The 15,462-nt window shown below is 36.9% G+C and overlaps 1 protein-coding gene across 2 annotated transcripts in view; it reads left to right on the top strand.

The window, feature by feature from the left end:
- Nucleotides 1-15,462, top strand: part of elavl2 (ELAV like neuron-specific RNA binding protein 2) — a 32,084-nt gene that overhangs the window by 473 nt on the left and 16,149 nt on the right. For both annotated transcript variants that reach the window (XM_051911192.1, XM_051911193.1), the window contains exons 2-3: nucleotides 5,275-5,364; nucleotides 12,249-12,492. In XM_051911192.1, the coding sequence (XP_051767152.1) occupies nucleotides 5,293-5,364; nucleotides 12,249-12,492 (316 nt within the window). In that variant the 5' untranslated portion in view covers nucleotides 5,275-5,292. The remainder of the gene's footprint in view (nucleotides 1-5,274; nucleotides 5,365-12,248; nucleotides 12,493-15,462) is intronic.

Raw genomic sequence — 15,462 nt, 5'->3', positions numbered from 1 at the left:
CGCAGATTAACTTGACGTCGATAAGTTAATTGATTATCCGGTTTATCCACCATTTACTGACTTGCACCTGAATCTTGTTTTGTTTTCAGTGTGTAGTGTATATGCCTCTGTTTACCTGACTTTATCTGCGTTTATTTACCCAAGTTTACCTGTGGTACTGTATTTACCGAGTTTTGCACCTTCTTAGTAGCTGCGTTTGTCTGTACATAGTCTACGTTTACCTGGCTTTAGAGTTTTCATTTATCTGAGCATCTGCTTTTTTTCCCCTTCTGATGCTTGTTTAGCGGATTCGAACCGTGATCTTTGACCTCGCACAACTGAAGCTAGTGATGGGCGCTTTAGAAACATGCTTCGAAACCTTTGCAAATCATTTGTTTGAAGACTCGAAGTCTGCATCAAAAGTCACGTGATTTGACTAAACGAGGCTTTAAGTCATAACGATTTCGCTAGTGGCGTTTTCTGTGTGCCCATGAACTAGTATTGATTTTTACCTGATCTCGGGTCAATTTTATAAATTATAGACATTTAATGAAACACTTGAATAAGGCAGAGTTGTAGCCAAGTCTCTTATTGGTCTGATTAACCAAGCATTCCATAAAATAATTAAAACAAGCCCAACAATTTAAAAACACATGATAAAGACATCATACTTAAAAGTATTAGCTTATTTGTAAATTATATATAATAGTTTACACCTTATACACTTGCAATTGGTTTGTAAAAGGAGTTTGAATTTGCTGCATTTACAATGTTCTGACCAGCAGGGGTCACCAGCGCGTGACGTTTTTGCAAATAGAGTACCTCAGGGATGACAGTGTTTTTGTAGGCCAACCCGGAAGTTAGCGGCGCACGGGTTCCCTCGATCGAAAGCCTATGCATTTTTCTCATAGACTTTTGGAAAATCGCAAAAAATAAGCTCTGTTTAACAAAGGGTTACGACACTTACACGTTTTGTCTATCAAGGTAATCTTTACAAGTTAACACAACATTTATACATTTTGAAGCCTAAATAAAGTCGTCAGATATATAAAGCTAACAGTAGGCTATAAACGGACTACAGCACACCATGGTTGCGGATCAACGTCACCACCACCAAGCTTCCTCAAACTTTAATTAAAAAAAAACAACTTAATTTAAAAACATGCTCGCTAGGCTTGCTACGGTAGTCGGTGTTACCGGTGATCAGTCGCAACACCGGTTTCATCACTTGCCCACCGCGGCACCGAGGTTAGAACACACACACAATGCGTGCGCGCCAGTATCGAGTTCTCTTCTGCTCTTAACGAACCATAATGCACACAAATTATGCCAAAATGTCCGTTTTGTCGAGTGTTTTTCAGTAAGAGTAACCCACCATTCAAGAAATTGCCGTTAATTTGAAAGTGAAAGTCGGCCTTTCCCTAACAAAACATCGAAAGCTCAGCCGAACAGCTGATCATAGCTGTACAGGGCAGGTTTTTATTTTTCATGTCAAAAACATTCCTCATTGCGGAGAGCGCAGTTCATGCAAAGACTATAGTCTTAAAGGGACTTTGGTTCATGGTTGCATAGCAATGATAGACGCCACAGGAGCGCAAGCGCTTTGGAAACAAGGAGAAAGCGACGTGGCTTCGCTTTCCACGCGTTTTTAGACGCGATATGTGAACGGCCCTATAAAAAAAAGAGGTAGAGGCCCCGCCCCCCGGTGACACCGGTATTACTGGTGTTGTCACATGTCTATTAACCGGTGGGAAAATTTTCTCACCGTCACATCCCTAATGCTCGCTGATTATGATCTGCGCTGTGTATGAATACTTCATGAGAAATGCTGTCCAAATGTCCTGTTTGTCATGATGACGTCTAAAGTCCCCGCCAAAGGAAGTAGTCCCTTTTAGCAATTTGTTAGCAACCGCCGTTTTTAAGACACAATAAAGGTTTAAAAAAATCACAAGCAGGTTATAACTGGTGTGTTGTATGTCATAGATCAAAACGTGAAAATATTTAGAGGCTTTGTTAACCACAGACCTTATTTCAGGCGATTTAGCAAAAACCCATTCAAAAAACCCATTGACTTTATGGCGATGGAACCGGAAGTCCTAAAATGCTAACTCGCTTCCGGGTTTTGCCTACAAAAACACGTCATCCCTGAGGTACTCTATTGCAAACCAATTGATTCAACTGATTCAAAGTTTCGAGTTTCTCCCATTAACCGAAGCAATGAGCTGTTCAGGCAGACTAGTCTCTCGGTGTCGAAGATTGATGTTTAAAATCAATTTCAGTCATCTTTGCATAGACTGAGACAGGAAACAATGCATGTCTCTAGCTGATGTTCTCCAGGTTTCTAACACTGTTTTTTCTTCTGCTTAATTTTCTGATTCATTTTAATGCTTGCATGACTTTGTGCTGTATGTCTGGTGCAGTCAAGGGTGTTCATGAGATGAATGTTAGTGCAGGTGAAGTTTTGTGTTTTAAGAGTCCACACAGGAGGAAATTATCTGTTCATGTTCAGTGCCACATCCAGGCAGGGTGATATAGGATCTGTCACACAAATAAGCCTTAATATTGTTTGGTTAACTGACATGCCTAAGTTTGTTGCACACACTTCTTTAAACACTATCTCTGATTTTATTATTATTTTTTTTTAAACTGAGCACATGTGGTTGAGCAATTATGAGTGCACAAGCGCTCACTGTCTCTGTTGCTGCGGACCATCTGACTGCAGCGACTCACATTCTATCATATGTTCTTTGAATTCGTTTGATGCAATAGTTTGAATACATTTACAGAAATTAGTTTGATTTTTGTTAAGTTTAAATCAGAGACACTGTTAAACTAATAAACTTTCTCTTACTTTCTCAAACACATAGTTGCATAATTTTTGCAAAGCTAGTGTATTCAAATGTAATGTGACTAAAGCCCGGGATACACTGCATGATTTTTTTGCTGTCCGTGAAACAATCGTGGCGATTTCTATGATCATGGCTCTTAATCGGTGGTCTTATGTCGTACAGTGAGAGGTTCAAAGACGGCCGTTTTCCCGGTCTTGCGACCAAAGATAGCCTACGATCATTTTCTGACAGTGTCAGAAATTCAGCATTATCATCACACAGTGCGTTTGCTGCTACAACCTACATCTACTGACCAGCCAATAAAAATGCAACATGAAATCAACGTGACATGGCGCTAAAACTTAAAACTGCTTACCTCAAGTCTTTTCCCTTCTTCTTTCGCCACTTCCTTTTTATTTTCATCACACAAAATCTACCACTGCCAAAGTGTGATTCAACATGGTGTTTTGTTTACCACTAGCGCATGCTGATGACGTTTTATTCCTCTATAGAAACTTGCATCATAGCCTACGAGTCAACAGGTGTCATCATCGTACAGTCTACATGCATGTCGTACCCAAGTTTAGTAGTTCCATGTCGCAGTGTGATAAAGTAATGATCTTATAGGGCTGCTAAAACGTGCAGTATATCCCGGGCTTTAAAGGGTAGTTCATCCAAAAATGAAAATCATCCCATGATTTACTCACCCTCAAGACATCCTAGGTGCATATGACTATCTTCTTTCAGATTAATACAATCAGAGTTATATTAAATATCCTTGCTCTTCCAAGCTTTATAATGGTAATGAATGGTGCTCACAATTTTGAAGGCCAAAAAAAGTGCATCTATCTAGGGCTGGATGATTAATCGAAAAGTAATCGAAACCAAAATTCAGACCCTCTAACCGACGTAATTTTCCCATGTCGGTTATTTCGTTTAAAAAAAAAAAAAAAAAAAAAAAAAAAAAAAATCCTGTTTTCCCTTAAAAACATACTACCGTGTGTGTAGTCACGTGACTCCGCCCCGTGCAGTCAGTGGTATGGAAGCAACACGGGGGCGAACTCGAACGCAGAGTCAACACACAGCGAGCGGTGAGCCCTGAAGTGAGATCACTTTCACTTGCGTCCTCACTAAACTTTGTCAATTGTTTGTGTTTTAAGGCTTGCCAGTTTGGACAATTTAAACTATTGGATGTACTATTATATTGAGCTACTGCACTAGCTGCATTGTGGCACACAAACATTCAGACCAGGGGTGTCCAAACTCGGTCCTGGAGCTAAACTCTGCAACCCTAATTAAACACACCGGAACCAGCTAATCAAGGTCTAACTAGGCATACTAGAAACTTGCACATGGTTACCTCAACCTAAAATGAGTTTGACACCCCTAAAACGTTTTGAGCTTGTCCACTTTCGACCATTTCCAGAGGTAGTCAAAAATGCATTCGACTGCATTGCTTTCATAGTGTAAACGCTCATGTGGTCGAATGTGTTCGAACAGCCACAAAAAAAACACCTATTCTCCACCTACTGACCTAACGTGCAAACTTTATGGGAAGCGTGCTAGCCAGACAGGATTTAAACCCAAGTTTGGTTTGAAGATGTTCTCTCACCATTCCTGATTTTTAACACACACTCACCGCGTTCAGCGTGGTCTTGCGGCTATAAGAATAGAAACAAAAGCTGCTGCTCTGTTTTTCTGTCATTTTGCATTTATATGTAAATTGCACAAGCTTATTTTGTCCATTAGATCGAAAGATCTGAAAAAAACAAAAACACATTTACCCGCCTATAGACCCTCCCCTCGAAGAAATCAGGAGAGAAGTGGTTGAAAGTGGACAAAAGTGTACGGGTCTGTGTCTGCCTCGTCTACTTGTGTTTTGGTCGATCGGATCACATCTTAATACCTGGTGGAAACAGGGCCTAAGATGCCTCCTAAGAGGAATACAGGTCTCAGATGCATTAAACAGCACATGCATCTGACAGGAGGGCAAACCGTTAGTTATTTTGAAGCACTTGATATAAAGCATGTCCTGTGTTTAGAACTTGGAAATTACGCATGTGCAGTGGTTAAAACAATGCTGTGTTCATTCTGTACAAATGCGAAAGACCTGCACCGAAATGTATCTGCAAATAATCGGCATAAAAGCAATTATCTGCACTATAGAACATGGCCCAATTGTTTAAAAACTCTCGGTATCGGCAGATTGATAGAAAGATTTAGCATCTTTAGTACATCCCAGTACGAATATGTGTAAATCGTGTAAATCAGTTTTCAGTGGCTGCTTGTGCACACTGTTTTTTGACACTAACATTACAAACATTTTGTGCCTAATCATTGCAGGTACGTAGAGGCCAAAGTGAGCCATCTGCCTTGCCATTAGTCATGATTGTGTTTCCCTAATTAGGGAGCTAATGTTGCAGTGTGCATGTGTAAGTGACTGACTCTGATGTGCTTTTGTTTGCAGACGTCCTCTCCAGCCATCATGGCAGTCAGGCTGTGTGATGTGGCTTCTCTTCTGAGAAGTGGCTCGTGGGCAGCCGAGCCGTGGACTGGGGTTTGTGGGACTTTTTAATTTCTTCTTTTATCACTGTCAGTCCAGTGTCACCATGAGCTGTGCTGATGTTGGTTGTTTATCTTTGGACAACTGCATCTAAAATAATTTGATCAACTTTAAGCTATCAGAATAAGTATTCAAATGAGTCGTTTGTGTTTGCAGGGTGTAGTGTTTGCTTTGTTTTTAGGCTGTAGACTGTAATGCTGATCTGACAGTAGCACAAATTCTTTCATTCTTTCGTTTGTTTTGCTTTTCTGGCACTTTCTACAAAAAGGGTACTAAATAGGGAAAAAAACATCCCTAACCGACAACCGAAGATCATTAACCCATCAATAACCATTAACCGACAAGATTGCTAAATTGGAGTTAAATTAAATACATAAATGAAGAAGAAAGCCAAAATATTAAATGTCATAAATGTGTATCTTGACACTTTTTATTTTTTATTTTTTTATTTATTTTTTTTTTTATAAAATTACCCGGGGGGTAAAAAGGACCTTAGAAAGATGGCAGCATAATTATTTTATTTTTGCACAGAGATTGGTATGTCTAATAGTTAAATCTATTTACTTTAGCAATCTTTGTTGCATATATGCCAACGGTGACAGTTCAAAAATGGGAAAAGCACTTCTTGTGTTTTTTGCTACAAATTTTGCATAACTTAATATCTTTTTAGATTCTGGTCTTAACAAACTTTTCTTTTGAAATATCTGAACATATCTGAACAACAAATAATGTTGAATCTAGAAATGTCTCTCTCTCTTACAAATAATAACAAATAATACTGAAAATAGAAATGATTCTTGTTTTCCTCTATAAAAAAATAATTGCATACAACCTCTCTAAGTGTCAAAATTCTGAAGTTTACATGTCTGTAACTCAGGAATTGTTAGATATTTTAATATAAGTTAGGATTCTTGTTCCTATGAAACTTTTCTTTTGGAATCCTAATTTTTAAGGCCCTATATGGTTCAATCCTGGAGATATTGGGATGTCAGTGTGGTAACGTAGTTACGATATTGCTTATTTGAGCTCCTGATGGTTTCAGAAGCTGTTAAAATGAACAAAATCCCTTCTTCCAGATATACCAATTCAAATATAGATTCTTATAAACACTTTTAAGAGCAAGGTAATGTGCCTCAACTTGACCATTTCAGTGGATTTTTGGCACTCAGAGAGGTATGTTGTATGCAAAGATAGTAAATGACAAGCATTGCAATTTCTGCCTTTTTTTTTTTTTTTTTTTTAAACATATTTACTAAAATAACTTGATAAAATCTGTAAAATAAACGGATAATATACTTTAGATAAGAACTTCTTGATTCTGTAAAACAAAGAAATTGAAAATATAAATACCAAAAAAAACAAAACTCCAGTGCACTGTTGGTTACAGTAAGTCAGTGTGCACTGGGAATCATATAATATATAAAGACCAGGCAATGTTAATTTTACATGCAGTAAACAGTGAATATGACATAGAAGGAAAGTTTTAGTTAATTTTGCAGCATAGGGAGGGGAATGGTTAAGGATGTTCTGCCCCAGCTGTCAAATTGACAGCATCAAAATAGAACAATATTCCATAGGCGAAGCAAATTTTCAGTTTTTGACTAAACTTGCCCGGACTATTGTTCATGCAGACTTTGTCTCTGACAAAGACCATAAACTAATGAAGATGTAGAAAGGGCACTTCTGTGCATGACTCATGAGGCCAAACTGAAAAACTTATTGGCAGCTGCTAAAAAAAAAAAAAAAGCCAACTTGCCATCATCCAGTAGGGGCTAGGGTTAGGGATCACATGATGGTTTGTGTTTATCAAACCAATTTATTCAATTTTCCATAAACTAAAGAAATGCAGGTGTTTTTGTTTTTTTTTGTTTTTTTTCTTACGGTAACAATGTATTCATCACACATCTATTAATGGGTTAGCAGCAACTCTTGATTATTTACCTGTCTTTGTGTTATGCTGTAGAATGGGTCCAAATGTCACTGCCAATTTTAAAGGGGCTAGGGTTGGGAATCGTGAGAAATTTTCCAATTCCGGTTCTGCCTAACGATTCCGGTTCTGGTTCCATTAAAATAATTAAACAACTAATAAAAAAATAGTAGTAAGGAAAAAATGCACAATACTTGACTCAAACAGTCCTTTTTGTGGTTATTATTCTTGTAAAATGAATTTAACAGAACAATCTCAACAAATTCGCTAACACTTTACAATAAGGTTCATTAGTTAAAATAAGTTAACTACATTAACATGAACTAATAATGAACTGCATTTCTACAGCATTTATTAATGTTAATTTCAACATTTGCTAATACATTATTAAAATCAAGAGTTGTGTTTGTTAACATTAGTTAATGTACTGTGAAGTTAATAATATTTTTGTTAACTAACATTAACAAAGATTAACAAATACAGTAACAAATGTATCACTCATGGTTAGTTCATAAATGAACCTTATTGTAAAGTGTTACCAGAAAGAAGACTTGTTTCTGAAAGAATGATTCAGTGATAGACACATTAAGAGTAATTTGTTGCCACCTAGTGGCGTAACAATGCAATCGATAGTCGTTATTTGAAGTACAGTTACTTTCAGAAGGTAGCCTAATTTATTATACATAAACACCAGCGTTTCTGTCTGAATAATAAACTTTTGTATACTTCTGTTATAATTGGAATAGGCCTATTTGTCACACAGAAATAATGTGCGTTTGAAAATATTGTTTGTGAAGCTGTTTATATCTACACATGACAAATCTCTTTAGATCAACGGCAGTGCAAACGCAGATTTGAATGTCGCAATTTTATTTTTGTCAAAGGTTTAATATACACGGGCGAATCGTTGTCATTTAGGAATTAGATCATGTAGGTGTTGAAATCGAGAATGCGATCTTTTAAAGATTAATCGTGCAGCTTTGGACACCTCTCTCTCTGCATTGAAATCTGACGTATAGAGAGGGATTTTCAGTGCATTCATTGCTATAATATTCATGATGTGAGATGTCTCTATTAAAGGATACGCTCCCCGCAATTCGCCCACCCATCGCACCAGAACCGTTTTCAGAACCGAAACTTAGAAATCTTGCACGGTTCCGGTTCTTTTCAAAAAACACTACTGGTTCCGGATGAGAACCGGTTCTCGGTTCCCAACCCTAGTCATGGCTAGGGTGACTATGCGGGACAGTCCTGAAATTGGGAGCTTTGTCAAGCATCCTGTAAGAGGTAAGCAGTGTCCCGCATTTCGATTATGTCTGTATAATATTTTTCTTCCCTGAAATTACAATACCACAATAAGTACTATGACAATGCCACTGGCATTTAAAAATCCATTTGCGCAGCCGTCATGCTATAGCTACAGTAGGGGAAAATAACTAACCAACACATTCATAGAGGAATTTTTCAGAATCGGGAAAAAATCAGTGTAGAATAGGGGTGTAACAATACACTCAGCTCACGGTTCGATACGTGTCATGATACTGGGTTCACGATACGATACACATCACGATATTTTGAACAAAATTAAAAAATGAGACTGAAATTCAAATAACAGATTTATTTCCAAAACATTAAACAATTTTCAATAACTTTGTACATGCAACTTGTAATTAAAAGTTGTAATTAAAGAACAAGCAAGCCAAGCCCAGGTGAGGAAAAGTAACGCAGAAGTACATAAGGCATTACTTTATTATATTATATATACTTAATACGTAATTTGTTACTTTTTTAGGGAGTAACACAATATTGTTACGAAATACTTTTAAAAGTAACATTGTCAGTCACAGAGTCGGCCACAATTAATAAAGCTTATTTGCGATTTTAAAATGTTACCATCCAACATAATGGCAAATAAGGCTAATGTAAATAAGTATTTACATAGTATAATAGTAGTACATTTATCTTTCTCACACATGTCCTGCATTGTAACACAAAATCACATCTATGTCCTGCAACTGCAATAACCTCATGTCATGACCCCTTTAATGAATGATTATTTTCTGTAATGGGGAAAATCCATGAGGTGGTGGTGAATTCTTGGATACATCAGAAGAAACAAAGTTTGATGTTTAAGATGTTTAATTTCATATGAAATAATAGCCAGTTCAAATAGCTCTGTATAAAAAAAAAAAAAAAAAAAAAAAAAAAAAAAAGTGGGCTTTAATCAATGATTTAAAACAAAAGATAATTATTAATTACCGATTTATACCCTGTTTGTGAAAGTGCCTTCTGTTCTGAGGTTTTTCTTTCCCAGAAATCCTTTCCTTTGTTTGCATGGTGGGAATTACACTGGTTCTGGTGCTGTTGTTGTAATTTTTTATTTATTTATTTATTTTTTTAATTATTAGACAGACTCACAAACTCCCGTTAATTTTTAAATTTCTCTAATGTACCACATCATAATGCTCTTTGTATAATTTGTAAAATTATCTGAATTGTCTATTTCTAGGTAAGCAAAATAGCTCATAACTGATACAAAAAATAAATAAAATCAAAATTGGAATCAAATCGAACGCAGATGTGAACAGAGAAGCATAGTTTGATTCGTACACTATATTTCAAATGATCTGAAGTAGGGGTGGGCAATATGACCAAATTCTTATGTATTGTTATCGAAGGAATAAAATTTCTCATACCGAGAAATATCACAATATAGTTGTTTTGTGTTATTTTATCTAATTTCTGTTCTTAAAAATAAGAAAAAAGAAGCAAATTACTAACAATAGGACAAATACAAATTAACAAAAATATGAATTTTAAAAAATTTCAGGTACAATAGGTTTCTTTAATATGTAGTTAGAATTAGCACAGAAATTTAATAATCAAATGTAAAAATAAAATTGCATAGTCTTCACTGAATTAAATATAAATTTATTCTTATTAAAGCTAAAAAAAAAAAAAGTTACTCAGTCAAGAGAAGTTATTTTCTATTTTGATTGAGTCACATTAATGACAGAGCAGCAGATATTAGGTATCAAGTATATTAGGCTGCTGTCACTTTAAGACCAAATGCACGGATCCATTATACTGATACACATCCAGTTTACACCCAACTAGTCTCGCGTAGACTTCAAACTGACGGCAGAAGGTCTGGACTCCATAGCAGCTTTCATTGGCTGTCTGACTGACATGTGAAGCAACCAATCACAGTTTGTTTTGTTCTGCGTCATGTTTAGGGGCGTGAAAATGTAACGTTGATGTCCCTACAATAACAGACCGGTGTGTAGAACTCTTGGACGTATTTTAAAGAGCCTATGCCATGAACTTTACATACTTAACATACTTTGAAAATCCAGCGTTTAGTTGATCCTGATAAACGCTCATTGTCAGAGTTGTAAACACGACGGTTTTCTTCTTCCATGAGGGAGTTTGGCATCACGGCATCTTTGTTTCCAGGCAGACCGTTAAACAACGTGACGCACATCTCCCGGACATGCTGTAGAATTCAACTAATTAGATGACGACTTTGAAAATCCTGTTTTCAGTTAAGTGTGCCATATGCATCAGACATTCAGCCAATTGTCCATGGGTGTGACGTCTGAGGCCAAGACTAACACCTAGCTGTTTACTTTCACTTGAGACATAACTGGCTGTTTTTACATGAATACTCCACACAATGGGCATTTTGACAATGCGATGTGAAGGAGAACGCAATGAGATGTGAAAGAGAACTGCATTTGCGATAGCATGCTGAGAGACGCGGCTTTCTGTGCACACGTTGATGCTGTGTGTCAGTCATCACGTGCACTGCATTGAGTTCTTTTTCACTGCTTATTGTGCTCAATAACACTTTAAAGCACGTCCCAAATTGATGATTGCCTTCTGAGAGAGGCAGCTTTCTGTGAGTGCACTTTGGCAGTGTGCACCATGTTCCCTTTCAGGATATATTGCGCTTATAACTCTTTTTAACATTAAGCATGTCCGGCTCTTTGTTGCATTCATGCATTTCATGACTCTGAAGTGTCAATAGTGCTGTATTTTTACATAACGCAATACTAGGGCTGTCACGATTTCTCGATTCAATTCGAGTACTCGATTTTTAAAAATCCTCGCAATTTAATTATTTACACGCATACAGGTTACGAGTTTCTTCCGTCTCAGAGCAGCTCCGTTCACAGAAGCTTTGCACAAACTCTGCATGTGTTGCACAAACTCTGCATGTGTCTCTGCATGTGTTGCACTGTTTTGCATGCGTGGAGTGCGTCTCAGCAGCTCGGTTAACAAACTCCATTTCTGCATATGCTGTGAGTTTGGGTTGTTTATGACGTTCATCTGGGAACAGAATGTGCGCTATTTAATCAGATTTGTAACGTGAAACGCTTATAAAGCTAAGCAAACGCAGGAGAATACATGTTTCTAAATATGCAAACTGCTCATCACGAGTTTGCAACTTTGCATGTTTTAATGTTCACATGTTCTTCAAGAAATTACAGTGGCTGTAGCATTTACATCGTAAGGAAGTGCACACGTGCAAATATTAAAGATGAAGTAAACATTTGGCCAATATTAAGGATTTGATCTGTGTAACAACAGTAATCACTACACTGTTGGCGCCCTCTGCAGGCGTTTGTTATAGTACATAATGTACATAATGCATTTTCTATTTTTATCACTACAAAAAAATCAGAATAATCATCAAAACAGTTGATCGATTACAAACATAATCGTTAGCGACAGCTTTAATACACTATATAGCAAAATTTTTAACGATAGACATTTTATACTGTGGTAACGATACATGTTGTCATGCTGCCCAGCCCTAATCTGAAGTCAAATTAGGCATTTGTGTCTGTTCCTCAGATAAAGCGCAGTTGTTTTTTGTCAAAAAATATCGGCGTTTGAGCTGTCATTTGTTTTCATCACTCACTCCTTGTGTTTTTGTGCATTATAGCAGGTAATCGCAGCCATGGAGACCCAGCTGTCCAATGGGCCGAGCTGTCCCACCAGCAATTGTCCCAACAATGTCTCTAACAACTGCACGTCACCTGTGGAGATGCCCAACGGCACTGAGGACAGTAAAACCAATCTGATCGTGAACTACCTCCCACAGAACATGACACAGGAAGAGCTCAAGAGTCTGTTCGGCAGCATCGGAGAGATCGAGTCGTGCAAACTTGTGCGAGACAAAATCACCGGTATTCGCGGCTATCTCTGTAATGATTTTCCATTTGTGAATCATCTATTGTGGTCGACCAATACGGATTTTTTTTTTTTTTCTTTTTTTCTCTGTAAGCATCTTATAGATAGATAGATAGATAGATAGATAGATAGATGAGCAATATCACATGAGTAGCTGTGCGATATGGCTGTATATCAGCACGGCTGTGATTTGCCCGTAGGTAATCACAAGCGTGCCTGAAGCACTGGCCGAGATTAAGCTGTTCTCTGTGGCTACAGTCATGGCCAAAAGTTTTGAGAGTGACACAAATATTAATTTTCACAAAGTCTGCTGCTTCAGTGTTTTTAGATCTTTTTGTCAGATGTTACTATGGTATACTGAAGTATAATTCCAAGCATTTCATAAGTGTCAAAGGCTTTTGTTGACCATTACATTTATGCAAAGAGTCAATATTTGCAGTGTTGACCCTTCTTTTTCAAGACCTCAACTTCGGGTCCACATCCTGACTGATGGCAGCCCATTCTTGCATAATCAATGCTTGGAGTTTGTCAGAATTTGTGGGTTTTTGTTTGTCCACATGCCTCTTGAGAATTGACCACAAGTTCTCAATGGGATTAAGGTTTGGGGAGTTTCCTGGCCATGGACCCAAAATTTCTCTGTTTTGCTCCCCGAGCCACTTAGTTATCACGTTCGCCTTATGGCAAGGTGCTCCGTCATGCTGGAAAAGGCATTGTTCATCATCAAACTGTTCTTGGATGGTTGGGAGATGTTGCTCTCGGAGTGTGTTTTGGTACCATTCTTTATGTATGGCTGTGTTCAAAATTGTGAGTGAGCCCATTCCTTTTGCTGAGAAGCAACCCCACACATGAATGGTCTCAGGTGTGAGTGCATCTGCACTAAATAAAGTTATCAAACACTTTAGTCTTCACTGCATAAATTAAAAATTAAATATAGATTGATCCTTATTAAAGCTACATTTTTCTGTTACCTTTTGTTCCTTGGTTAACATTAATGACATCACAGCAACTAGTTTATTAGGCTGCTGTCACTTTAAGACCTGCCGCTGCCGAACATGATGCGGATCTGACGTGCATCTCATTTTCTCAACTCTTTAAGTTCATTTAAGACGTTATTTAACTCATTTAAGACCAGTGTTGGGGAAAGTTACTTTTAAAAGTATTGCATTACAGTATTGTGTTACTCCCTAAAAAGTAACTAATTGTGTTACTTTTTATGAAAAGTAATGCATTACATTAATTTTGCGTTACTTTTTCTCACCTGGGCTGGGCTTGCTTTTTTTTTTTTGTTTTTTTTTATATATAAGAACAAAAGTTATATTTTTGGCAAATGTAAAGGCCCTTTCACAAGTGAAATGAATAAGCCTCAGGATGAAGAAAATGCATGTTTACGCTTGTACAGTAGAGGACGCAGCTCAAACCTTTTAGCTGTGCTGCCATTCTGGATAAAAAAAGGATACAGGAGGAAGTTCAACATGCTAATTTTGACAGCACTTTACTAATTTACTTCATTTCTGTATGAATCAGCCGTTTGAACGAATCAAATAATTGAACGACTCAATGACTTGCTCATTTAGACATTTACCGCCACCTATTGGCAGTTTTTGTTTCTTATTAGAGTATCACTTCATTTAAAAAAAAAAAAAAAAAAAAAAAAAAAAAAAATCATATTTTGGGGATAATTTGCCCAAAAATGAGAATTTTATTTACATTTACTCACCCTCATGTCATTTTAAACCTGTATGACTTTGTTTCTATTGCATAAAGTATATGGAGATATTTTGAAGAATGTTGGTAACCAATGTTTTTTTTTTTTTGTCTGTAAATATATCTAAATACCAATTCAGATGCAGCTTCTAAAAAAAATCATGGCCCTTGTAGCCTTAGGGTGTTTTCACATATAGTTAATTTTAAAAGAACCAAACCCAGTTTACTTAAAGGGTTAGTTCACCCAAAGATGAAGTTTCTGTCATTAATTACTCACCTTCATGTCGTTCCAAACACGTAAAACCTTCATCTATGGAACACAAATTAAGATACTGTAGATGAAATCCAAGGTTTTTTTTTTTTTTTTTTTTTTTTTTTTTTTTTATCCCCCATTGAAAGCAACGCAATTATTGTCATTCAAGGTCCAGAGAAGTAGTACAGACATGGTTAAAATAGTCAACGTGACTACGGTGGTTCAACCTTAATGTTATGAAGTGATGAGAATACTTTTTGTCCATAAAAACCAAACAAAAATAACAACTTTATTCAATTTTTTTTCTCTTCCCTGTCAGTCTAGTACGCAGTTGACGTAATGAACGTAGTTCAGTGCTTCCGTGTTTGTCCGTACGCTGGCTCAGTTTTGGCCGATGCTGTTCACATGAGCACCACGATGCATGCGTGTGATGTTGACGAAGGAGCCGGCCAATACTGAGCCAGTGTTCGGAAGTAAGCACGGAAGCACTGAACTGCATTCACTGCGTCTGCTGCGTATCAGACATATATAATATCTGTTGAAGCCGATAGCCTTGTATAGGCAGAACTTCAGTTGTGCTTCAGTCCAAGTTTGAGTCTTGGCTGGGGGACTTTTCTCGAACCTGATAAATAAATATTTAAACATCATCTAATTAAAACAAAAATACTAAGGCCCGGTTTCACAGACAGGGCTTAGATCAAGCCAGCATTAGACCTTAGTTCAATTAGGACATTTAAGTAGCTTTCATAAATGTGCCTTAGAAAAAAACACTACTGGTGTGCATCTTGAGACAAAAAAAATGACACTGACATATTTAAGATAAGCCGGTGCAAGTTGCTTTCAGTTAAAACGGCTCAAACATGTGTTTTAGCCTGGGACTAGCTTAAGCCTTGTTTGTGAAACCAGGGGTTAAATGTTTAATAAAAGAAAAATAGTTTTTTTTATATATATATATATATATATATATATATATATATATATATATATATATATATATATATATATATAT

The sequence above is a fragment of the Ctenopharyngodon idella genome, chromosome 10 (genome assembly GCF_019924925.1).
Source record: "Ctenopharyngodon idella isolate HZGC_01 chromosome 10, HZGC01, whole genome shotgun sequence".
Lineage (NCBI taxonomy): Eukaryota > Metazoa > Chordata > Actinopteri > Cypriniformes > Xenocyprididae > Ctenopharyngodon > Ctenopharyngodon idella.
The sequence above is the reverse complement of the archived record's forward strand: the minus strand, read 5'-3'. Positions and strand labels throughout refer to the sequence as shown.